General features: G+C 44.6%; 1 protein-coding gene across 2 annotated transcripts in view; it reads right to left on the bottom strand.

Annotated features, from left to right (window-relative positions):
- LOC138248765 (cell surface glycoprotein CD200 receptor 2-like) overlaps nt 1-25,681 on the bottom strand; it is a 219,551-nt gene extending 193,870 nt beyond the window's left edge. Inside the window, exon 1 of one of the 2 annotated variants that reach the window (XM_069202640.1) lies at nt 25,423-25,681. In XM_069202640.1, the coding sequence (XP_069058741.1) occupies nt 25,423-25,528 (106 nt within the window). In that variant the 5' untranslated portion in view covers nt 25,529-25,681. The remainder of the gene's footprint in view (nt 1-25,422) is intronic. The other variant, XM_069202641.1, reaches the window with a different exon arrangement.
- Between the last annotated feature and the right edge of the window lie 561 nt (nt 25,682-26,242).

Consider the following 26,242-nt stretch of genomic DNA (forward strand, 5'->3'; position numbering starts at 1 on the left):
TATTCCGGGAACCACTTTGTCTGTTTATAGTGGACTTCCACTTTTCATGTCCCTGGGTTTAGGCTCTGTATTAGAATCGTAAATTGTATTCATCCACACCAGTAATAGCCAATACATCAATTTCTTATAGACCAGGTTACACTTGACTCCTTCATTCTTCTAGATTTCAGTCCACTTAATGTTAGTTTCTTTGGCTCACAGACTATTAATCTTTGCACTAAAGACTTTCTATCTTAGCCAAAAACAGGAAACAGAGTTTTCTTCTATACCTGTCTTCGGGAAAACCAGTGAAGAGCATAACACTCGTAAAAAACATGTCTGCCCTTCATGAAATTGCTCATGTTTTATGGACCCATTTTGTTTTCAAGACTGTTCGCTCCCAGACCACAACACGTTTGAAGCCATCACCTCATTGCCTGTTCCTGGCAATGTGTTAGCCCTCAGACTATTCCTAAATGTAATCGGCTAATGTCATCATGCACCAAATTCATTGAGCACTGCACTTCAATGAATGCAGTGCTCCACAAACCCTTTGAGAAATGCCTGATCTAGAGATGGTCTCAATGATTTAAGTCAAGTTTTAAGATAATCAGGCCATGGATTGTCAAAACAGGTTACATAATTTACTTTGTCTCTGCCCTACTCACCAGAATAATTTTTGATCCCAGTTCTACTAGTCTTGTGCCACATTCGCCTAGCATGATCTTGGCTATGAAGCGCTCCAGCAACTGATTGTCTAGGCCAGCCACAGCCTGGCAAACCCAGACTAAGAAGAAATCTCAGGAGAGAAAGAAAGTACTGTGGTTGTATGGCACTAGCATTTGTTTAATTATCGGAAGGATTGCACAGTGGTGACTGATCATCAATATCTCATCTTGATTTTGGCACACCCAAAAAAAAGATGCTCCCACCTTCTATCAAACATTGGAAGATGGCAATATAAGACTATTGAGTTAATATTATTCACAGGCATGGACTAATCAATTTGACTTTTTATCATCCTTCCTTCTTGCTAACTGTGATACCACATCATGCATTGCAAAAAATGTAGGAGAATACATGAGACATCTGATTCAATGGTGGGTCATGCCAATGCCAGTGCAAGACTGGTGAGTCAACATTAAAAACAACCCTGTACCCCATTGCAACTGTGATACCACATTGATTATTGCAGAATACACATGATCTGTCCTTTGACAGGTTTGCCTTGGGATGCTGGATACATTTCATATCATAAAAGCTTCACAGAAGACCTGATCCTTAAACTCATATTCATTGGTAAGACTAATTCACTTGTGTGAGAAAAACAGGCTTATTCCAGTGTTGCCCTCAAGTTTTGCCCCCATTTTTGACAGTTACTGGTGTATTCTGACTCTGAATATGGTAAGGCGTCTAGGTTTAGAGGTTCAGTAGGTTTAAGGTATGTAGGGCCTCATTACAAGTCCCTTGCGCCACTGTAGCATCACACTACGGTGATGCAAAACAGTCCCCCATCCCACACCATATTCACAAATTGGCACAATGCCACAATTGCACCAGTTTGTAAACCCTTGAGCCACATTATACCTGCACAGGTATTATATATGCAAGAAAGGGAGGCCCAAACAAATGGCGCAGTGAAATCTACAAGATTTCACTGCGCCATTCTAGTCTCATTTTTTAATGTCTGTCTAGGACAGGCACTAAACAGACTCTAGGTTCTTTTCAATGGGCCTCCCCGAGCTTTGCTGGAATACGGTCAACATATTTTACACTAGTCCAGCAAAGCGCAACTGCATCAAAAATGTTGAAGCAGTTGTGCTAACAAGCGCCATGTTGCCCTGTCTTACAAATACAGCACTACCATGGTGTCGTAAGGGGGGGCGCAGGGCGAAGCAAGAAAACTGGTGCATCGGATCCGATGCGTCAGTTCCTCGTAAATGAGGCCTTCAGTGTGAACTGTTGGGTTGCCTGCTGTCATTTTAAAAGCCAGCCCTGCCTTGCAGGCTGCTTTTAAAATGAAACTGGGTCCAAATTCGACTTTGGAATTAAAGTTACTTCCAAAGTCTTAAACTAACTTATTTCATATAAGTCACCCCTATGGCCTGCCCTAGGTGTCCCAAGGGTGGGGTGCATTGTAATAATAAGAATAATAATCAGGGATATTATAAAAGATGTTTTATATGCCCTGGTGAGGAAAAAACTGGCAATTTGTTTTCTCTATTGTGGCACTGTTAGCTCCAAGTTTACTTTTTGACAGGAGTGAGCTAGAATGGTCACTCAAAGTAACAAAATAATAGTTACAATAAATCCAACAACGTGTCAAGGTTAGATGTATTATACCTACTGCAGGAAAGTAGTTTTAGAATCACTTTCTAAAAGTTACCTGAACTCAGCCCTGTAGTGGCCTCTCCCTATTGGTAAACCTTTGACAGGCTGGGCTAACCTGCTCTGATGAGGTGTGAAGTGACCTGGGCTGAGACAAAGGAGACATCTGGTAGGAGGAGATCTGCTGCCTGCAGATGCCAGGACAGGAAGGGAGCTGGGAAGCCAAACTGGCCTTCAGTGGGTGAAGGAGAGATAGTGCAGGGCCCAGGCCTACCCTCACTTCCTACATCCCCAGCCAGTCATTTCTGCTGTCCTGCTGCCAGTCTGCTTCCCGCCACCCAGTGCCCCGCTCCCCCAGGACCTACTTAATGGAGACCACAGCGCGGGTGCACAGCCGGCATGCCACCAGCACGCCAAATGCAGGCCTGTCTTTGGCCGTCCACGTCTGGACCGTGCTCAGCACCAGGTCATCTGGATCTCCCACCTTCCTCTGGTACTCCACCACTGAGCTGCAGGCCCTGGCCTCCGTAAGCCAAGACAGCAGCTCTCCATTGTCCACAGAAGGCTGCTTCAGCTGCAAAACTGTAACATCCACCACTCCAGCACAGCTGACCCTTGACCCCAAGGAACGGCTCCGATGCCTGGTACTCAACGTCTGATCCCTCTGCAAACATGCCACAAATATTTGGGACACCGTAACCACCCTCAACCCCTACGTTATATTAATCACAGAGATCTGGCTCACCAACATCGCCGCCGCAACTCTCCAGGGATACAAAATGATACAAAGACACAGCCCCAACAAGCATGGGGGGGGCATCACCATCATCCACAATGACAGCCTCCAATGCACCACCTCCAAAGACGACATCTCGCCAATCATGGAACACCACAACTTCCAAATCCAAACAGATGTGAAAACAACCATCAGAGGAACACTCGCTTACAGCCCACTGGGCTCCCATCCTGACTTCTGCAACGCCATCTCTGATTTCATTTCACCCCTGGCCATCGACTGCAAACACTACACCTTCCTCGGTGTCCTCAACTTTCACCTCAATGACCCCAACAACACTAATTCCGGCAACCTCCTGGATAGCATGAGCAACATCGTCCTCATTCAGCTGGTCTCCAGCCCCATGCACAATGCAGGACACACTTTGGAACCCGTCTTCACAGGCAGCATCAGAATCAAGTTCTCCCATGTAACTGAGCTAAACTGTACTGACCACAGCATCATCCACTTCTCCATCGCAGTCTCACCTACACCCACCACTGCCAAACTCCCCATCCCTTCATATTGCAGATGGAGGAAAATCACCAAGACCCAATGGACCACCGCCCTCAGTACCAAAAGGCTGGACCCCTCTGGCAACCTCAAGCAAGCCGGTCAGAACTTCTCCAACTGGATCCTCAACTTTGGCAACACAGTCGCCCCCATGAGAAAGGTCAGTATCAGCAGATCCAGCAAGCACACCACCTGGGTCACTTCCAGATATCGACCCCTCAAGCGAGAATGTAAGTGGCAAGAGAGACGATGGCAATCCAGCAACAGCCCCACAGACCTCACTACATTTAAATCAGCCCTCTGCAAATACCACCCCCACCTCAGGGAAGCAAAGAAGGATACCCTAACCAATCACATTGAGGCAAGCACCAACCACACAAAGGAACTCTGCTGCATCGTCAAAGGGGTCTCTTGCTCTTCTGCCAGCAAAAACACGATCCTCCCAGGCCCACTGTGACACACTGGCAGACTACTTCCACAACAAGCTATCTGACATCTACAACAACAAGGAGCTCGCTCAACATTAAAAGAAAAGGAACCAAAAAAGTACAATTTTGAGTGAGGCCTACCTCTCAGTGTAGCCAACCCATGCTCAATTGCGGTAGGCCTTAAACTTTGACTTTGCCCTGGTCAGATTCTACCAGATAGCACCGGTTTGCTTTTTTCACTTTTTGGTGATACAAATCACATTTTTACATTTAATCTTTAAAAATTCATATCTGCGGTTCACTACATTGGATTTAAGTCGTTTTGGTGTCATTGTAATGATAAAAATATTCTCTATTTTTATAAATTGGTGTCAGATTTTTTGTGTGTGTTGTCTAACTTATTTACTGTTTTGTTGTTATTAAATGTTTTACACATGTGTCTCCTAAATTAAGCCTGACTGCTTATCAGCCAAGCTACCAAGGGCTGAGCAAGGATTAATTTATTGAGACTTTGACTGAACCTTGTTTGTGATTGTGGTGTTATTATTAGCTGTAGGTACCTACCTGCATATATTAATAAATCACTTTCCAACAACTTACACTTGCAGTGGGATGCTCAACCAATTAAAACAGTACATAAGCAATATATTTTCTATGACATGTGTGCTTTTCAGCATGTTGCAAGTGAGCTAGCATCTCACAGAAAGGGTCTGACCATGAAAGGAACTCAATTTGTCATTATTCAATCACTGAGAAGAGATATTGTTGAACTAGCCCCCAAGGGACAACAGAAAATGGTAGCAAGAATCTTCTGAGGCAGCAAACATGGTCCCCATTTCTATACAATCTGGTGAAACAGAAGCTTAGCACTTGTGTCATTTTCTAGCTTCTGAAAGAAATACCAACTCCCAAACCCATTTAAAACGATTCTATCACTGCTAAAGTACATCCTTTTTGCTCCAAAGCAGTGAAGTGTGTAAAAATGTCAAGGACATGTTGGAAAAAGTAATGGAGATTTTCACAATACTTTACACAGCATGATAGGGAAGTCTCCAGCTGAACTGATCTTTTGTCATCTGCTAAGAGCTCAACTTCCCAAGGACATCTCTGCACCACATCCTGACTTGGATTCCCATAAGAAAAGGAAGATGGAAGGTGATTCAAATCAGAGGAGACATGTAAGACATTCTGACCACAGATGAAGATGACCCCTTCTTCCTGATTTTGTGGGACAGCCAAGCTGCCTTTGACACATTTGACCATTTTACCCACATACACACTATAGAATTTCACATGGGATTTACAGGTAATAGCCTTCACTGGTTCGCCTCCTACATTTCTAAACAACAACAGTTTGTTCACATGGGTAGTTCCAAGATTGTAGAGAGCCCTCTCACCTGCAGAGTTTAACAGGGTTCCTAACTTTCCCCTGCCATCTTTAACCTCTGTATGAAGCTGCTAGAGGAGCTCTACTCACAGAGAAGATCATCAAGATTCACCAAGATGCTGATGATACACAACTCTACTTGAAACTCTCTTCTGCTTCAGACATCCACTGCTTCAAACACTGCTTGCACATTATCCAAACTTGGATGTACAGCAAATGCCTGAAGCTCAATCCAAACAAGGCAGAACTCCTCGTACCTGGCAAGAGCAATAGGAAACAGCACAAACCATGATTAATGGCATTAAACTTGATGACTTGGAATCCATCATACAGTAAATGTGAAGTCATTTGGACTCACCGTGGACACAAACCTTACCCTTAAGCATTACAGTCCCAGAAACAAGGATACCTTAGTACCAGCTCTCACTTCTAAAGAAAATTAAACTGTTTCTTCCAGAAAGTGCCTTCAGAACTGCTGTTCAATCCTTCATGCTCTTGCATTTGGATGGTAGTAATGCCCAGTTTCATGACATCCCAGGCTCTGCCTCAGCACCCCTTAAGGGCATTCTACATGGTGCAGCATATTTCATCTAGGCCCTGATCCACTGGAGCTCCTCGTGACCCCATACCATCTTCAAAAGCAGCGGGGTCATTTACCAATTCATCAAAACCAGCCATTCTCCTTATCTTGCGGACAAGCTCACCTTCTCTGGTGGCATCACACCATCAGACAGCAGGATCACAAGTGTAAAAATGAAGAAACAAAGCAGCAGGCCTTTTCCATCTGTGCACCCAGGATCTAAAATTTAATTCCCAAATATATAAGAACTACCTAACCTTGCTACAATTTAGGAAAGAGTTGAAGACTCACCTCTTTAACCACTCGGTGGCAGGGACAAGGTGGTTATGTCCGCTGCCGTGGTGCTCAGGTGCCAGGGACGTAACCACGTCGTTCACATATAGGCCCTCGGTGGGAAGCACTAGCGCTCCCCCTGAGGGCTCCGCACCCCTCTCCCATGGGCCGGGATGGAAGGGGAATCGCTTCCCCTTCCACCCCTGCCCCCTCGACATCCTCAGAGGCTGCCCCCACCACACTGGAAGCTCAGCTTCCAGGGGGATCGGAAGAGAAATGTATAGCATTTCTCTTCCGATCACAGGCTGGGGGCGGGAGAGGCATCAAGGGAAAGGAATACCTTTCCTTTCACGATCGGGCTGCAGAAATGCCCACTAGACACCAGGGATGTTTGTTTTTTTGTGTAAACAATAAAGGGAAGCAACCACCTTGGCAAGGGTCACTCCCGTAGGGGACTTTTTTTTAAGGCTTTTTCTGCCCCCCCGGGGGCTGATCGGCCTATTGTAATTAGGCTGACCTGCTCCCTGGGGGGAAGGTGGGCAGAAACCACTAGACACCAGGGATTTTTTTAGGTCAATTTCACTCAAGGGGAGTGACCCCTGGGGGGGGGGAGATTTATTTTAGGCCATTCCTGCCCCCTTGGCAGCAGATCGGCCTATTTTAATTAGGCCGATCTGCTCTCAGTGGGGGGCAGAGACCACTAGGCACCAGGGATGTAAAAAAAAAAAAAATTACAGATGGGGAGCAACCCCTTAGGCATGGGTCACTCCCCTGGGGGGCAATTTTATTTTTGGCCAATCTGCCCCCAACGAGGGCAGAAACCACTAGACACCAGGGATTTTTTTTGTGCCAATTTCACGCAAGGGGAGTGACCTGTTAGGCAAGGGTTGCTCCCCTAGGGGGCAAATGTATTTTAGGCCATTTCTGCCCCCCTTGGGGCAGATCGACCTATTTGTATTAGGCCGATCTGCCCCCAAAAGGAGGACAAACCACTGGGCACCAGGGATTTTTATTTTTTTAATATTTTTACAGATAGGGAACAACCTCTTAGGCAAGGGTCGCTCCCCTGGGGGCAAATTTATTTTAGACCATTTCTGCCTCCCTTGGGGACAGATCGGTCTATTTCTATTAGGCCGACCTGCCACCGGTGGGGGGGCAGAAATCACTTAGGTGCCAGGGATTGGTGTGTGTGTTTTGTTTAGGGTGGCAACCCCTTGGGCAAGGATCGCTCCCCATGGGGGCACCCTACTGTTTGCCATTTCTGCCCCCCTTGGGGGCAGATCAGCCTATTTTTGTAAGGCACATCTGCCCCCAACGGGGTGGGGCAGAAAGCCCAGCAGAGACCAGGGAAGATTTCTTTAAGAAAAAAGAGGGTGGGGTTATGGCCATACCCCCACCCCAACTAAATGGGGACAAAGTTGATCTGCCCACCGGTGGGCAGATGGGGCAATTATCTCTGATCCACTCCCGGGGGCAGGGGACAGGAAGCCTACTAGATGCCAGGGAATTAAAAAAAAAATAGTGGGGTGGTGGCTACCCACCAGTATGGGCATGATTATGCCCCCACCCTAACTGAAGGGGGTAACAGCCTTTCAGCTCTCCCCCCGCACACTAAAACATCTTATCCCATGGCAAACAAGAGGACATTTGATTATTTTGGGTTTTGGTTTTACATTTGGGCCATGAGAGCTTGTCTAGCTCTCAAAATTGTCTCACTTGGAATTGTGAGGGCTCCACTTTTTGGACTTTGGGACACTGCCATGTAGAAAAATCTACGAGACCTAGACACATCTGAAAAATAAAGATTTGGGTGAGTCCAGAGTGGTGTGCTTTACATGCACCCCACACCATTTTCTTACCAACAATGCCCTGGAAACCTCCAACTTTGCTGGAAATCACACATATTTCCCGCATTTTTGTGATGGAACCTTCCGGAATCTGCAGTAATCCACAAAAATTCTACCACCCAGCATTGTCGCATCTATACCGATAAAAATTCTGTCCCACTTGTCAGCCTAAAAATTTATTTTTTTCAAACTGCCCTTTTGGATCTGCTTTGGGTCCCCCTCATTTTCGACATGCTTTTGGCTCTGCCCTGTCACAGGCAGTTTGCTCACCTACACAAGTGAGGTATAATTTTTACCGAGAGACTGAGGGGGACATTGGGTGGTAGGAAACTTTTGCCAGTGCGGTGATCCCACGCAGAAATGTGTTTTTTTCAGCTATATTTGAGGTTTGCTGAGGATTCTGGGTAACAAAACACTGTGGGATCCATGCAAGTCACACCTCCCTGGTCTAGTTTTCAGAAATGTTTGGGTTTGGTAGGTTTCCCTAGGTGGCTGTTGAGCCCAGGACCAAAAACGCAGGTGCTCAGACCCCTTCCGCTGCAAAAACAGGTTGTTTTGTATCTGGTAATTTTGATGTGTCCACATAGTGTTTTGGGTCATTTCGTGTTGCGGGCACTAGGCCTACCCACACAAGTCAGGTACCATTTTAATCGAGAGACCTGGGGGAGCGCTGGGTAGATGGACTTTTGTGGCTCTCATCAGATTCCAGAACTTTCTATCACCGAAATACGAGAAAAAAATGTTTTTTTTGCCACATTTTGAGGTTTGGAAAGGATTGTGGGTAACAGGACCTGGTGAGAGCTCCACAAGTTACCCCTAGGTGTTTAGTTTTTAGAAATGACCAGGTTTGCTAGGTTTTCCTAGTTGGCGGATGAGCTAGAGGCCAAAATCCACAGCTAGGCACTCTGAAAAAAACAGGTCAGTTTTCTTTGGGAAAATGTGATGTGTCCACGTTGTGTTGTGGGGCATTTCCTGTTGCGGGCACTAGGCCTACCCACACAAGTGAGGTACCATTTTTATCAGGAGACTTAGGGGAACGCTGGGTGGAAGGAAATTTGTGGCTCCTCTCAGATTCCAGAACTTTCTGTCACTGAAATGTGAGGAAAAAGTGTTTTTTTTTGCCAAATTTTGAGGTTTGCAAAGGATTCTGGGTAACAGAACCTGGTGAGATCCCCACAAGTCACCCCATCTTAGATTCCCCTCGGTGCCTAGTTTTAAAAACTTCACAGGTTTGGTAGGTTTTCCTATGTGGCAGTTGAGCTAGAGGCCAAAATCCACAGCTAGGCACTTTGCAAAAAACAGATGTTTTCTTTGGGAAAATGTGATGTGTCCATGTTGTGTTTTGGAGCATTTCCTGTCACGGGCACTAGGCCTACCCACACAAGTGAGGTACCACTTTTATTGGGAGACTTGGGGGAATTCTGGGTAGAAGGAAATTTGTGGGTCCTCTCCGATTCCAGAACTTTCTGTCACCGAAATGTGAGGAAAAAGTGTTTTTCGTGCCAAATATAGAGGTTTGCAAAGGATTCTGGGTAACAGAACCTTGTGCGAGCCCCACAAGTCACCCCATTTTGAGTATCCCTAGGTGTCTAGTTTTCAAAAATGTATAGGTGTGCTAGGTGTCCCTAGATGCCGGCTGAGCTAGAGGCCAAAATCCACAGCTAGGCACTTTCCAAAAAACACTTCGGATTTCAATGTAAAATTGTGATGTGTCCATGTTGCGTTTCTTGACGCGGGCATTAGGCCTACCCACGCAAGTGAGGTACCATTTTTATCGGAGGACTTGGGGGAACACAGAATAGAAGAACAAGTCTTATTGTCCCTTGGATTTCTCTACATTTTTCCCTTCCAAATGTAAGACAGTGTGTAAAAAAGACAACTATTTGAGAAATGTCCTGTAATTCACATGCTAGTATGAGTACCCCAGAATTCAGAGATGTGCAAATAACCACTGCTTCTCAACACCTTATCGTGGGCCCATTTTGGGAATACAAAGTTTTTCTTGATACCTATTTTTCACTCTTTATATTTCACCAAATGAATTGCTGTATACCTGGCATACAATGAAAACCCATAGCAAGGAGCAGCTCCTTTATTGGCTCTGGGTACCTAGGAGTCTTTATGAACCTACAAGCCCTATACATTCCCGCAACCAGAGGAGTCCATCAGATGTAATGGTATATTGCTTTTGAAAATCTGACATTGCAGGAAAAAGATAAAGAGTAAAACATGGAGAGAAATGGATGTTTTTTTCACCTGAATTTCAATATTTAGTTTATTTCAGCTGTTATTTTCTGTAGGAAAAGCTTGTAGGATCTGCACAAATGACCCCTTGCTAAATTCAGAATTGTATCTACTTTACATAAATGTGTATCTGTCCTGGATCCAGCATTGGTTTCATGCCCATTTCTATCACTAACTGGAAGGAGGCTGAAAGCACAAAAACAGCAACAATGGGGTATGTCCCTGTAAAATACGAAAATTGTGTTGAAAAATTTGTTTTTCTGATTCAAGTCTGCCTGTTCCTGAAAGCTTTGGTGATGCCATTTTCAGGGAAAAAAACTCAAGCCTCCTTCTGCAGACCTTTTTTCCCATTTTGTTTTTAAAAAAACGATTTTTTTGCTGTGTTTTGGCAAATTTCTTGGTCACCTCCAGGGGAACCCACAAACTTTGGGTACCCCTAAAATCCCTAGGATGTTGGAAAAAAAAGGATGCACATTTGGCGTGGGTAGTTTATGTGGACAAAAAGTTATAAGGGCCTAAGCGCGAACTGCCCCAAATAGCCAAAAAAAGGCCTGGCACCTGAGGGGGAAAAGACCTGGCAGTGAAATGATTAAAGAACACTACATCACATCACAATTTAGTTTGCGGAAGATGTAGTGTTGCCTGTACACTGTCACTCTTGAAGACTCGAAACAACGCTTCCAAAGACCACATTCACACTTGTCAACCAGAAATTAGGAAAGGGGAGGAGTCAGCATGGATCATGGCATAGCTCGAGCTGAACATCTCAGCTGAGTGGCATAACGCAAAATAAGAGGGCCTCCCAGATCTTTTTTTGTAAAAGAATGAGTGCTGGTACCCGCAGTACTGCTCAGCAGCCTGTGGGTGGTGCAATTAAATGTTGGCACCCCAAATACTGAGACTGCATAGCCTTAAATCCATCTGATTCCTCTTTAGTCCACTACGGACATTCCCTGCCCTTTTATCTCACTCTTGCAGGTTCCTACTTTGTCCCTTTATCTTCCTCAGCCTTTTTGCTTTGTTAGTTTTCCCTCTCTTACTCTTAGTTACTGTCTGAAGCAGAAAAATGTCACTCCCCAAGAATGAGTGCCTGTGGCCCTCACCAGCGACCACTACCACAGATTAAGAACTGGGGCCTCCCTGGAGAAGGTGTTGAGGGGTCCCTGACACTCCAATATCCCACGGATATCCATAGGTCTTGGGTTGATGGAAGGGCCTCCTGAAAGATGGGTGCTCCTCTACACTTAGGGGGCCTGAGTTACGCCCCTGCCCCAGCCGGTAGTTTGTGTAAGCCGAGCCTATCATTGGTGTTCTGTGTACTCGATTATCTACTAGTGTTCCATCGCAATTAAAGCCTGCAGTTGAAAGGTACATTTCTACACTATAGTTAAATAAAGTTCATGTTCCTGCACTGAGTGTCTTGGACAATACAGAGAGCCCATTGCTTTTTGTTGGCCGTTCTCTTCACAACATAGGGGAGTCGAAGAATGACCCCAGTTGCTGAAGTCCCCATTCTGCTAGAGAATTGACAAAATATGATGTTTGAGGGCGGTATGATGTCTTAACCTCCTAGGTACGTTTGGTACCCATGTAGACCAGTGGGCTCTTGGGGACTCGTAAAAAACACCTTTTGGGCACGTGTGTCCACCGTCAGAAACAGTGTCCAGCTTTACTCCTGAGCTTCAGGCAAGGAAGCCAATACGGAGATCTGAATAACATACTCCTGTTTCAGTAAAAAGAGGATAAATTGATGGTCAGCTTTAAAACATTTCCCTAAATTTCATACTAACTAATATGTAACCAGTGCTGTTATACAAGACTACATAACAAGGGTGTGCTGGATTTATTTACCTGTTTAATTCTTGACATTTGTTCACAGCTAGAAAAAGGTTTTTGAATGTCAGCGCATAAGGAAGCACGCAGGCCAGAGGGACTGGCCGGTGACTGTTTGTCTGACCACTAAAAGATTTGCCTGGACTACATGTCAGAAAGAATAAAAAACAGGAAAACTGACAGATACAGGGCATTTATTGCCAACTAAGGCAATGGTGCGCATTATGCATATCACGAATGGCTGGAAGGCTTACTGGGCCAACCAGGATCTGGGCCTATAGGATCAAGCCCAGATCCCTCCAGTGGAAGCATTAGTCCACTGACCAATCAGGCTCTGCTTGAGCTTCTCTTTGATTGGCAGAGAAGTATGGTGTTTAGTGCTGGGAGTGGATGGGAAACAATGACTCTGAGCTAATGGGATTAAGAATGAGAAACTGTATCTTGAAAAAAGAGGCTTTGTTTATTTCAGAGTGAATTTTGGATTTAGCTAATCGCAAAACAGAGACGGATGAGGTTGCCTAACAAGAAGTGGCCAAGTTTAAATTTAAAACAATATATGTGTTCTGTAGATGTAGGAAGGTAAATGAAATTAAGAAATACCATGCAAGGGGGAGATTTTCAAATGACATTATACAGATGCAATAAACTTTGCACCATTTGATCACCTGAGCAGCCAAGGGAGGGTTGTGCGTCATTCATGAGCATATTTGTGCACGTGGGGACAGGGCACGTACTTCAAGCTAGTTAAAACAGCTCAACTAATACCGACGGGGCACGCCACTGCCATGTCACGGCTGCAGCCACCTTCACAGCTCCCAGGATGAAAACAGCGAAGGCGGGTCACCGCCCACGGAAACTCTCCCCTATTCCAGTAAATCATGACATTCGCAGATTCCTTTCCATAGGTTACAAGGGCCCCTGTTATGTTTACGAAGAGACTTACAGGATGTGGCTTGCACCTGTTGATGGAGCACAGACACACGCTAAGGCTAGACCATAATTCGTCAGAAAATGTGTTTTTATTGAAATTCCTACAGCTTTCATTTGGAAATACCTACTAAAAATCATATTTCAGAACTATCACACCTACGAAATGTAGCTACCTGGGGAGATTTCATTTGATTCATTTATTGGCTTTCGGCCAAGTCTTTCACCATGAGGCAAGATTAAAGTTAAGGCATTATTACAAAGAAACATTATTTAAATTAAACAACAAATAAAACGAATAATACATATAAGCCAACTGTTAAAATGATTCAGACATATGTTAAGGCCGTAACTCATGGAAGAAATGTTAAATGAAAAATCGACTTTTTTAATTCAAAGATGTAATATTTCTGAATCCTGAAAGAACAGCTCATGTTCGTTGTACTGTGGTTCCATCTTGCCCATCATATTGATGTACTTGTGTTAAAAGATCTGGCTTCCAGCATAAAGTGTGTTTTTATGGATACACCTTCACCTCCTTCAAATAGTTGTCCAGAAAAAACTTGGCCGAGGGCTATTGTTACTGGAATTGAAAAACGACTTTCACTTTGGATTTTGAAGTATGGATTTTTCAGGTTGTTTGTTCTGCAATGAGGCTCTACTGTTGTCAGTCCCTTAGCTGCATCTGTAATGCTTCTGGATGGCAAGTGATGACTCAAAGTATGGTGCTGGGCGAAATCCTTGAAAAAGCCTCAGGATGTTTCAAATGTGTTGGCGGTTCTTCCGTTCAAACCTCTCCACTCTCGGTTTGACTTTTCAGAGTAGAAATTGGGTTTTTGACTGAGGGCTGAAAACCCTTTTCAAGCAAAAACCACGGTTCTTGTCAGGGTGAACCAAAAATCCACTAAATTAGCCTGTGCTTAGCCCTCTGGAAGCTTGGTACAAAAACAGTCAGGCTTAACTTAGAAGGCAGTGTGCAAAGTATTTATGCAGCATGTAAACAGTTATGAAGTGAAAACGCGACAGGAGAAAAATCCTGTGCCAATTTAGAAAAATAGAGTAACATGTAATAAATGCTTTGACACCAAAATGATAAAAATCAAATCAGTAGAACCGCAGTTATAAATTTAAAACATTTTAAATAAAAACTAGCATCTAAAAGATCAAAGAGACAACCGCAGACATCTCATAGTCTGAGACCGGGACAAAGAAGAATGTTATGGCCAAATGCAATGGAGTGTGGATAGGATACAAGAAGTGCATTGGGCCCAATCTCAGCTGACCTTCAGACTTAAAAGAAATTTTGAAGAAAAATGTCAGAGAAGGTAAAGTTCAGCTGGGCAAGGCAACCAGCAGTGTCTGAGGAGTAGGCGTCCTTGTTACGGAGTGGCTGGACGAAGTCGCAATGAAGACTTTGGGGGAATGAAGCTGCAGGCTGTAGATGACATGTGCTCCGCAAGGCCAGATTCCCCTTCTGCAAGGTGCCACTGAGCAGAATTTGATGCTGCAGAGAAGGACGTAACAGGATCTACCGCAATGCACCTTGAGGAGATCAGCAGGCAGGTATGCCCCATTCTCCTCTCGGTTCTCAGAGCAAAGCACTTTTGGCAGAACATTTTCTAAGTCCCAAGTTTTAATTTTAGACTGTTTGAGCACTCTTATCATCACTTCCGTGTGCCCAGGACTGGGTGGGCACCACTTGGAGGGCAGGGTCCAGACACAGGGTTCTTGGTTTTGGAGCTTGTAGTGCCCCTGTAGCTCAGAAAAGGAGACTAGTCCCCTGTCCCTTGCAGTCACTGGTAGCCCTGGCTTGAAGCAGTAAGGCAATCCTCCAGCTGCAGAGCAGTTACTGAGGGTTCAAGGCAGGCTTCAAGCAAAACTGTAGTTTTCTAAAGTATAAAGCAAGCCTCAAACAGCAGGGCAGTCTTCTGAAGTGCAGGGCAGGGCTTCTGAGTGTCCTTGCAGGTTAAGAAGTGAACTGCAGAGTGGGTTTGGGGATCCTATTTTTATAAAAAGAAGAAGAAACTTTGAAAGTTTTGCCCCATAAATGGTTCAGGAATTTTCTTTCTCCCTCCCCCCAGGCTCATAGAGGTTGGGGATGAAAAAACACGAGTGTGAATTTCTTTGTGAGTGTGCTGAGGCAGCTCTTTTGAAATGTAAGCGAGGCAGGGAACAGCTCCATCCCCCTCATCCTGGCAGGATGTCCCAATCAGCCAACAGCTAGTCCCCTTTGTCTCAATGTCTGGGAGGAATACACAAAGGCAAACTGCCACTATAATCAGTCATTTGACCCAGGACACAGGCAGCAGGACCGAAATGGCTGGGACAAGAACATGACAACTTTTAAAAGTGGCATTTTCAAAATTGTGACTTAAATTCTGACTTAACCATTAAAGAGGATTTTAAATTACAATTGTTTATAGACCAAACACAATATTTGTCCATAGCCAGCCGGGGCACTCCATTACAAGGCCCTGGGGATACGGGGTTGGTGGGCTGGTTTAGGGACCAAGGTCTGGCTCGGTTGGCCAAGGTCCACCTCCCAATGGGTGCCAGGGGGAATCCCTGTATTGGGTAGCTCTGGCATGTTTGTTTGGGGGTACAGCTGTTATGCTGGCCCAAGCTCCCTCTGTCTTGAGGGGGCAAGTGAGTTCGCCTTGTAGAAGGCAGCTTATGGAGAGACCAGCAGGGTGTTGTCCTCGGTCCAAGTCAATTAAGTAAATTGAATCAATCCGCACCACAAGGGCCTGAGGGGTGGTCAATCATGACTCCTTAATTTGATATGAAATTTGATGTCTTCATGTATTAGCTATGGAGTGCATTTGATAGGAGATTTTATGTATTAGATATGCCCATGCGAACGCTATGATGTACTATACTTATTGTGGTATTTATGTGGAAAACAAAACATTTGTTGTGTTTGTGAATTGTAATAAATATGGCTGGAGAATGTCATATTCTCTAACGCAAGAAACTGGCTTGCATTGGGTCCTTCTTGTATAATTTGCTATATGAAGGGTGAGTAATTGTATGTCTGGTTGAGATATGACTGGTCTCGCTATGGTCCCCCACCTCTGTGAATGGAAGAAATACGGAGGGTGAACTGTAGGTGCCTGGAAGTGTACACTGTTGTTAACTGTGCTGTACTCCGTGTGTGTGTGGAGGGGGTACTTTGCATTGCTGCTGCTACCCTGTAGTCATTCGCTGTGTTACGGACACACCCCTCTTACTCCTATGGAAGAACTGTGTGATTCATTTTAAGCAAAACGTGTTAGATTAATTTTACTATACACAAGTTAAACAATGAGCTTTGTCAGTGTTTACTTTTAACTTGGCTCTTGACTCAGACATTAAAGAGGAACTCTGATCACATATTTCCTTACGAAAAACAATGCTATTTCCATACCTAAAAACACAGCGCAATCTACATTTTGCCCATGGTTCTTTTGCCCGTACAATATAATATTTTGCCTGCATGATTGGATGAGTGCAATAATGGACAAGTTGAGTGCATGATTTGACATCTGCTTGGATAGATGAATGCGAGTGGGAGAGCATGAGTGATTGACCAATCCATCCACCACATATCCACATGAACACAAAAAATCTGGATGTAGAACACTTACGCTTGTTAAAAAAAGACCAGACATATTGGCTTTACCAATGCTTGTATAGCTTGTGGTGAGGCAGGGGTAGTGAAGCTCTCGCACACACCTCGTGACCCCTCACAGCATGCAAGGGTGCTTTGTTAGTCAGAGAAATGCATCTTGATCAATGCACTCATCAGTCTTGCGACAGGGTCCTGGTGAACCATCCCCAATGTGTCCCACTCCATACAGCACATGAAGGAGCACGTCTCTTTACTGTTTCCAGCAGGGCATTCCTTCAGCAACCCAGCACAGGTCATGCGCTAGGTACATCTTCAAGCCTCCTGGGGCATTATGGGTCATGTGGTTCTCATCTATCTCACTGAATTGCCATTGAGTTCAAGCAACGAGAGCAGCACCCTCGAGCCGCACGGTCATTGTGTTTGAACTTGTAATCAATAATGGATGCAGTTCCAATATTCATTATTTGTTAGGAAATCCTAAGAGTGCATCTCATGGTTCTTAGCAGTATCCATGCATCAGTATTCCATACTTTATCTGGGTGCAGGTGTAGTGGTGCTCTTCCTCAAGTCAATGTTGATAAAATACCATCCACGAAGCGAGATGCGAATCCGGACCCGGACGGGGTAAACCCAATGCAAAATGATGGAACCCCTGCAAAATCGTGTCATTCCCCCTCCCAGACTTTCATACTGCACGGGTATATGAGTAGGGCGAGTGGGGCCGCCCAGTACACTCATTGTCAGTGGCGCTGTGAACACCCCACCTTTGCAGCTTAAGTGGGGGGGGGGCGGTAGGTATATATGAGTCTGTTCTGGATGTCGCTATGCATGCAGACAAAACCTCCTTAAAAAAACAAAAATAAGAAAAACGATAACAGAGGTCGGGGTGCAAAGTTAATCACAGCAGAGAAGAGAGAAGTGAAGAGAAAAGGAGGGGGGAAAGAGAGAGAAAGAAGAGTGAAAGGAAGGGTGTATAAAGAAATGGAAGGAACTGTGACAAGAGGAAAGGACCAAAAGGATGGAAGGATGGATGCAAGGATGAAAGGGCTGATGGATGAAACGGCAAACAACATTGAATGGGCGGGGGAGAGACAGTGACAGGAATGATGAAAGGCTGGATGAATGGACAGCTGGATGGAACATTGAAAGGATGCACTGGTGGATTGATAAAAGGAACTGATGGATGGCTAAATTGATGGATAAATGGTTGGAAAGCTGAGCAGGAGGATGGATGATAAACTGTATTGCTGAAACGTTGGATGGGTGGAATTTTGAAAAAAACGGACGAATCTAAGCATGAAAAGCTGCATAGGTCGATGAATGGATGTATGAAAGACAAGTGGATGGAAAGATAGATGGATGGGAGGCAGGATGAATGGACCACATCTGGAGTGGGTGGGGCTTACTCACTTCGAGGTCTGGGTCGAAATTGGGGGGACATTTACATTTTCTGTCTACTCCTTTGTATATTGTTTACAGTTCCAAGCAGCACAATAATTCCCTGGCTTGCAAACGGGGCCCAAAGGCAGAGCGCCATACAGCCTGCGATCTTCCAAGGGCCACTTGAAGCATCCGTGCACATACACTGCATTGTACTTCTCAGTTGCCCTTATTCTGAGTGGCTTGGGATAGAAGGTGCATTAAAGAAGCTGTGAGAAGAAAAGAGCGAAGGCCTGGCACGGGCGTCAAGTAGGGGTCGCCAGGGGTTGCAGCTGCGACCCCCGGATTGCCCCTTGCGATCGCTGGCACTGCCTTTGCAAACCCTGCCCTCATAGGTTGCAAAATCAGTGCCAGGAACTATTACTGTACTAAAGAATGGATTACAGCTAGCTAGAATATGACTCTCCCTGGCACCCAAGGTAGGTAAAAAATGCTTTTGAATGTATGTCTATGTGTGTGTAAGCATGCGTGTGTGAGTGAAAGTAAAGGTTAAATGGTGTGTGAAGTCACTTCCGCTACCCCCATTTTGGTGAATCGACGTTCATGCGGCCTGGGTCTGGAGCTGGAAGGGACTAACGGGTCCTGAGCCTTAACTGTGCGTGATGCCAAAGGATCAGGAGAAGGGACAAATGTTGCCTACCACCTAGGGCCCCAGGGGAGGAGCCAGAAGTCATAGAAGCCACGCGTAATCCCAACGCACAGCACTGATCAGCACCGGTGGGACGATCAACCATGTACATCTGGCTATAGCTCCGCCTGCTACCTCTGAATAGCCCATCAGCTCGGGGAGGGGGAACCAACAGGACAAAGGGGGAGCAAGTGGGCCCAAACTGCACATTCAGTGATAACAAAATGAAGGCCCATCCAGCCACACCATAAAGAGATATGAGCGGAGGCAAAGACAGGGTGAAGTTGAAGTCGTCTTGCAGAGTTGGATTTAACTAAACAGCAGGAACAAGGTAACTTAGAGAGTGGGAGAAGGAAGTGCTTAGTAACCCAGATGGCCTTGGATGCAAATGACAGGGTTTCTTGGTAAGTTAGGGATGATGGCGCCAGCATGGTACCTCCCTGCCAGCCTAGGGGAGGTGAACCACGACCCATGAAAAGATTATTGGTGGCAGGATTAAGCCTCAAACCTGCTCAGAAGTTTCTCCAACACAGGTACAGGGCAATTATCTGCATAATATGGTTGTTCCATGATATGCAAAGTTTGATAAGATCCATACTCTATTTATGAGGGAATTAATTACATTTTACTCTGTAACAATAACACCTCCTATCTATAGTGCTTTCAGACTACAACATTCTGAGAGACAAAGCACTATATAAATATAAGTTATTAACAATTTGTGTGTGGGTGGATGGAAGGCTCATCCACCCACACCATAAAGAGATATGAGCGGAGGCAAAGACAGGGGGAAGTCAAAGTCGTCTTGCGGAGCTGGATTTAACTATACAGCAGGAACAAGGTACCTTAGAGAGGGGAAGAAGGGAGTGCTTAGTAACCCACATGGCCTTAGATGCAAATGACAGGGTTTCTTTGTAAGTTAGGGATGATGGCGCCAGCATGGCAACTCCCTGCCAGCCTAGGGGAGGTGGACCACGACCCATGAAAAGATAATTGGTGGCAGGGTTAAGCCTCAAACCTGCTCAGAAGTTTCCCCAGCACAGGTGCAGGCCAATTATCTGCATAATATGTTTGTTCCATGATATGCTAAGTTTGATAAGATCCATACTCTATTTATGAGGGAATTAATTACATTTTACTATGTAATAATAACACCTCCTATCTATAGTGCTTTCAGACTGCAAAAACTGAGAGACAAAGCACTATATAAATACAAGTTATTAACAATTTACAACCTCTCTTAACTGAATTAGATGGAACCGGCAGCCATGGCCTTCAACTGGAACCTTAATTTTTCAGTTCATATTTGTTGGACTTTTTTTGCTTATGCAGGGTCATCCCCAATCTTTTTACCTCCTGCCTCCTATTTTTTCTGACCTGTTGCTATTGGCGTTTGAACTCTGAGCACTTTACCACTGCTAACCAGTGCTAAAGTGCTAATGCTCTTTGTGTAAATTGTATGTAAATGGTTTATCCATGATTGGCATATTTGATTTACTAGTAAGTCCCTAGTAAAGTGCACTAGAGTTGTCAAGGCCTGTAAATCAAATGCTACTAGTGGGCCTGCAGCACTGGTTGTGCCACCCACATAAGTAGCTCTGTAATCATGTCTCAGACCTGCCATTGCAGTGTCTGTGTGTGCAGTTTTAACTGTAAATTCGACTTGGCAAGTGTACCCACTTGCCAGTCCCAAACCTTCCCTTTTCTTACATGTAAGGCACCCCTAAAGTAGGCCCTAGGTAGCCCCAAGGGCACGGTGCAGTGCATGATTAAGGTAGGAAATATAGTAATGTGTTTTATATGTCCTGATAGTGAAATATGCTAAATTCGTTTTTCACTGTTGCAAGGCCTGTCCCTCTCATAGGTTAACATGGGGGCTACCTTTAAATCTGATTAAAGTGTAGATTCCCTTTGGGAGCGGAAGGACATGTGGAGTTTGGGGTCTCTGAGCTCACAATTTAAAAATAAATCTTTTAGTAAAGTTGATTTTAAGATTGTGCGTTTGAAAATGCCACTTTTAGAAAGTGAGCATTTTCTTGTTTATACCATTTCTGTGACTCTGCCTGTTTGTGGATTCCCTGTCTGGGTCAGTTTGACAGTTGGACTGGTTGCACCTCACACTAGACAGTGACACAAAAGGAGCTGGGATGTAGTCTGCATTTTCTGATGAGCCATCTGTGCTAGGAGGGAGGGGAGGAGTGGTCACTTACACCTGAAAGGGCTGTGCCTGTCCTCACACAGTGCAGTCTCCGACCCCCTGGCGAGTGTCTGGGGCATGTCCTGGGAAGGGCAGGATTTCACATTCAAAAGAGACTCTACTTTGAAGTAGGCCTACTTAAAAGGAGAAATTGGGTATAAGAAGGGCACCCAAAACTACAGACTTTAGAACACTTCTGAAAACAAGAGGAACCTCTGCCTGGAGAAGAGCTGAAGAGCTGAGGAGAAGTGCTGCCCTGCCTGTGACTGTGCTTTGTGGAGCTATCCTGCAGGTTCTGCTTCTGCCAGAATAAAAGGGCAAAGACTGGACTTTGTGTGCCTTCCATCTTGTGGAGAAATCTCCAAGGGCTTGATTTAGAGCTTGCTCCTGTTGTTTGAAGTCTCAGGGACAGCAAAGACTTCTCTCTGCCAAGTGGTGCCCTATCCAGTTCCTGGGCCCTTGAAAGGAAAGCTGGTGGAAATCCAAGAAAATTGACTTTGGACGACTTCGGATTGACGCCGCTGCCGAATCCGGTGACGCCGCCTGCACCCGACTCCGTGATCTTCGCTGGAATGCGGCGATCTTTGCAGGCCCGAAGCCACTGCAGCCCTGCTGAAGTCCGCGACTCCGTGGAAGTCGCCGCACCACGTTATGACCGACGCCGCTCGAAGTGCACAGAATCAATGTTTCGCACCGACGCCGCGATCCCCGACTTTGCACAGCGACTCGTTTTCACTCTTCACCAAAGGTGCTGTACTTGGGGGTCTACGCGCCTCCGTGTCTGGCGCCGCTGGTGTCGGCTTGTTGGGAACGACTCCGTCACGATGCCGTGTTAACACCTCATCAAAGCATTTTGTGTATCTAAGCGCTATTTTTGAGTTTAATCTTTAAAAATTCATAACTTGACTTGTGCATGTCGGATATTGGTCTTGTTTTGTTTAGATAAATATTTCCTATTTTTCTAAACTGGTATTGTGTCATTTTGTAGTGTTTTCATTGAGTTACTGTGTGTGTTGGTACAAATACTTTACACCTAGCACTCTGAAGTTAAGCCTACTGCTCTGCCAAGCTACCAAGGGGGTAAGCAGGGGTTAGCTGAGGGTGATTCTCTTTTACCCTGACTAGAGGGAGGGTCCTTGCTTGAACAGGAGGTAACCTGACTGTCAACCAAAGACCCCATTTCTAACAAAGTGCAACTGCAAATCTATCACCACAACATATTGAATCTAAAAACTTGTATTTTCTCTTTAGATGAGAATGGATTACAGCTGACAACAGGGACCACACTGCAGAGAGCTGTTTACATATATGTTATACAAAATTAGATAATCAATGAATCAACCATTCAATCAGATCTAAATAGAGCTTCGAGCTGGCTGTCAAAATAAACCATCATGCAAACAAGTAGCTTTATTTATTTAACTGGTCACGTAGCTAGACCAAAGTTGTGGATGATGCAACTTGCAAGCCTATAGATGCTTCCAAGGACATTATTGAGTGGTCAAACTTTGGACCCGTAGAAAAGTGGCGATCATACTGAGTACCTCAAGTGCCAAATACAGGAAAGCAATGTTCCTAGCACAATTTCCCCAAAAATTTTTTTCACTTTCATGCTGCTCCATCGGATTATGAAACCAATTTTTTTATCCACATTTTGCACCATTTGCTAATATTTCGCATCTACAGAGAATTGGGTGCTTACCATTGGGTGGCGCTCCCCATTCCTATCCCCATCTCCTTCCTATTCAAGCCTTCTTCTATACTCTGCTCTGATCCAATTCTTCATGCTGTGGTCTAATTTTGGATGAACTAAATTGGTTCAAAATCTACTTAAATTCTGACAAGATGGCTTAGTGAGTTAAAAGTTTACTGCTGATGTCAATTCAGAACAGAAATGTAACTGGGTTGATATTAGGACAAGTCAGTATTTTGGGTACCATTACATAGAGTGCTATAAACAACAGATGTTTACAACTCTTTGACGTGACCAAAATGTTAAATAAAGCACCATATAAAAATGTTTATGTAGATTACTTTGGAAAAAGTGCAAGATATCACTGCACATTAGCTGGACATATATTGATAAATTTAACAATAGCTGCAAATGTAAATTCCAGTAGAAATAGGATTTGCATGCATTGTTTTTTACACTGACTCCTATCAGCACACAAGCCTAAAGTGCAACCACACACATACTTACAGGACCAGTTATTAATTATGACCAGGTCCTAACTTGTCAAAAGCATCAATACAAACTGAGGACGATAAAATTAGTAATGTGTGTGTGTAAATGATGCACAAATAATGTTTGCACTCATTGTCCTTGTTACTTTAAACCTATATCTAAAGTGTGTGTAAATCACTCCCAAGCCGTAACACGAACATTTTATACTCCTTGGTGATTTCGCCGCTCTAGTTCATTCTTCGTGTAAATGAACCCAATATTGTGCAAACAGGTTTAATTAAACGGTAGGCAAAGGATATTTACGAAAAGGTCACTCCGTCACAGCGGTGACGGATATCTCGTCCACTGAAATCTAAATCCAATTGTTTCCTATGGGATTAAGATTTTGGCGGATGGGATATCGTCACTGCTGTGATAGTGTAACCCATCTGCCAATATCTAAATCAGGCCCTTAATCTGGTAATTTCACACTTTGCAAAGAAGTGCAATGCTCTTGCAGTTTTAACTTTTGTCTGGTCCCATTCCCACATGAAATGGACTTCAGGCTACAGGGAATGGTTTCCTCACTTCGACTCAGAGCTGTCGCTGCCCGGTTGGATGGCAGAGTGAATACTTCAATGGCAAAATCATGAACAGCAGCAGTGGCGCAGCACAGAGTTGCTCACGTATATTTTTTGTGTTTGAGGGGCCTAAAGTTCATAAGTATAATTCAGAAATTCTCACAGTTAATGAATGAATTTTAGACAGTATAAGTCTGAAAGAGAGACAGGCAATATAGGGGAATGTAGCAGTGCCAGAAGGTTTAGTCTGAGAGGCTAATGAGCAGATCATTTTTTGGGACTGGTGGACTGGTATTTACTGTTTATTTCTCTTGATATGACCACAAAAAGTACTACAGTAAGCACATATGCATAAAGTCTCCTTTACTAAGAAAGTTGCCTTTACAAGTTCAGAACTGATCAGATTTGCAGGATGTGGACCACTTTTTAGCTATTTGATTTGCTAATGGGGGCCTCTTTTATTTTGATGCGTGGGCCAATTTGTTTGTCCGAGTCCGACACTGGAGGAAATGCCTGCACAGTCTTTCTGGCTGGGACTGTCTGCAGTTCATGCATTAATCCAGGGAAATTCTGAGTTATATGTATTAACATTAGATTCCTCGTACACACAAAAAAGGCACTAGGCACCGCACTGAGCCAGCAGAGCTCTTCATGATATGGCCACCTAACTAATCAGTAACACACAGTGGTTAATTTGTAAATAAAACGTGCCGTGCCCAAAGCTCTCCTGTAACATGCGGCGGCTGCAATTAAATGTTCGAGCATGCAGTATTGAGGCAGCGTAATCCTGAAACCAGCTCGGGCCTCTTTAATCCATTTACAGCCACTCCCTGTCCTTCGACTCACTCTTGTAGTTTTTTGCTTTGTCTCTTCCTCCGTCTTTGCCATATGTGTCTTTTGCTCGCAGTAAATGCTTGAGGCAGAAAAATAAGTGCTGGCCCTAAAAAATAAGTGCTGGTTCCCCGCACGGGAAACCACCGGCTCAAATTAAGCACTGGTAACACACCATCTTTCACCACTGCTGATGTTCCAGGTCTGTGACTCCTGGGAGCAGGGAAAGAAGGGGTGCACAAAACAGGCACTTCTTCCCGCAACAGTAAGCGACTGCTTAGTGATGAGCTCACATCCCTGTGCAACTGTGTGTGCATTCCAGCAGCTTCGCACAGCGCCTTTTTAGAATCATTACATTTTGGGAAAATTTGCCAAATTCGGGTTTGCAAGTGGGCTTCCAGCTGGTGTAAGAAGCACTTTTACGCCGTTGCGTGGTTTAGACATTTAATAGCAGAAACATTGAAAGACTTCACTAACATAAGCTATGGGGTTCTAGAAAATTAAATAGATCATTGCCTTCTCCTCCGTTTGACTGTATCCTTGACTTTGACCCTGTACAGCACTGTGCTGTCTTTTGATTAGGTTCACACTATACAAATACCACATGAAGTGAAGGATAAACTTTTGAGAATGCCTGGACTTTCAGAAAGGATTTAAACGAACACTTTTGAGAATGCCTAGACCTTCGGAAAGGATTTAAGCGAACAAACTAAAAAAAAAATAAGTTACACAGGCAAGAAATATGTATCTACACGTAAATAGGACATTTATTCTAAATTCCCTTCGGCTTATGTTCCATATTTCTTGCTACCCTCCTTAAATCTAAAAGTGTAAGATCGTCTCTCCAGAAGTCTTACCGGGCTCTGAAAGCACAGAAGCGTAAGTGAGAAGTGTGAAGAAACAGCAGGTCCTCGGGCTCAAATTCATTGCAGCTTCTCTTTTTAACCTTTGCCTATTCTTCATGCGAGGTCCGTCGCTTCATCGCGGCTTAGCCTTCCGCGCGACCTGCCTAGCGTTGACCACTATAGGTTGGCTTCATTCCGTGGGCGCCACAACCGCACTTCTCCGTCAGACCCTCACAGCTGCCAAGGCTAGGTTGAGTGAGGTTCTGACTTGTAACTACAGGTTTCCTGTGCGCGCGCCTCATGCCGACGCACAGGAAGTAATGCAAGGGATGCGTCTTCCACTTCACGAGACCAAAGCTGTCTCGGAGTGTCAGGAGAACGGATTCTGTGCGCTCGGGCCTAACTCGCATCTAGGAGGATGCCTGATAGATCCGCTGAAGAAAGGTTTAAGAAGACACACTTGAAGCATTTTTATTTTTTATATTTGGTGTCCTAGATATATGGTCTCGTTTTGGCTATCTAGCATCTGGGTCTCAGAGACATTTTAAGTTATGGGCAAAGTTGGTCCCTAGCCTTTCAGGGAACCCCCTAATAAAGCTTGGGCTGTTCTGCAGACAGTCCTGCCCTTATGAACTTGAATGATTCCAAAACATAGATGGTTTAGAATTCTGTTTCCTTTAGTTTTTTTTTAATAACGAGTAATGTGTGGGAGTCTGTTCCTGACATTTTGCCGACAAATGTTGTGTTCATATTTTTCAATACCAACAGTTATAACAAATGTCTTTTAGTGAGCTGCTGCTGTATTACAATATTGAAAACACGTGTCACTAGT

The sequence above is a fragment of the Pleurodeles waltl genome, chromosome 8 (genome assembly GCF_031143425.1).
Source record: "Pleurodeles waltl isolate 20211129_DDA chromosome 8, aPleWal1.hap1.20221129, whole genome shotgun sequence".
NCBI lineage: Eukaryota > Metazoa > Chordata > Amphibia > Caudata > Salamandridae > Pleurodeles > Pleurodeles waltl.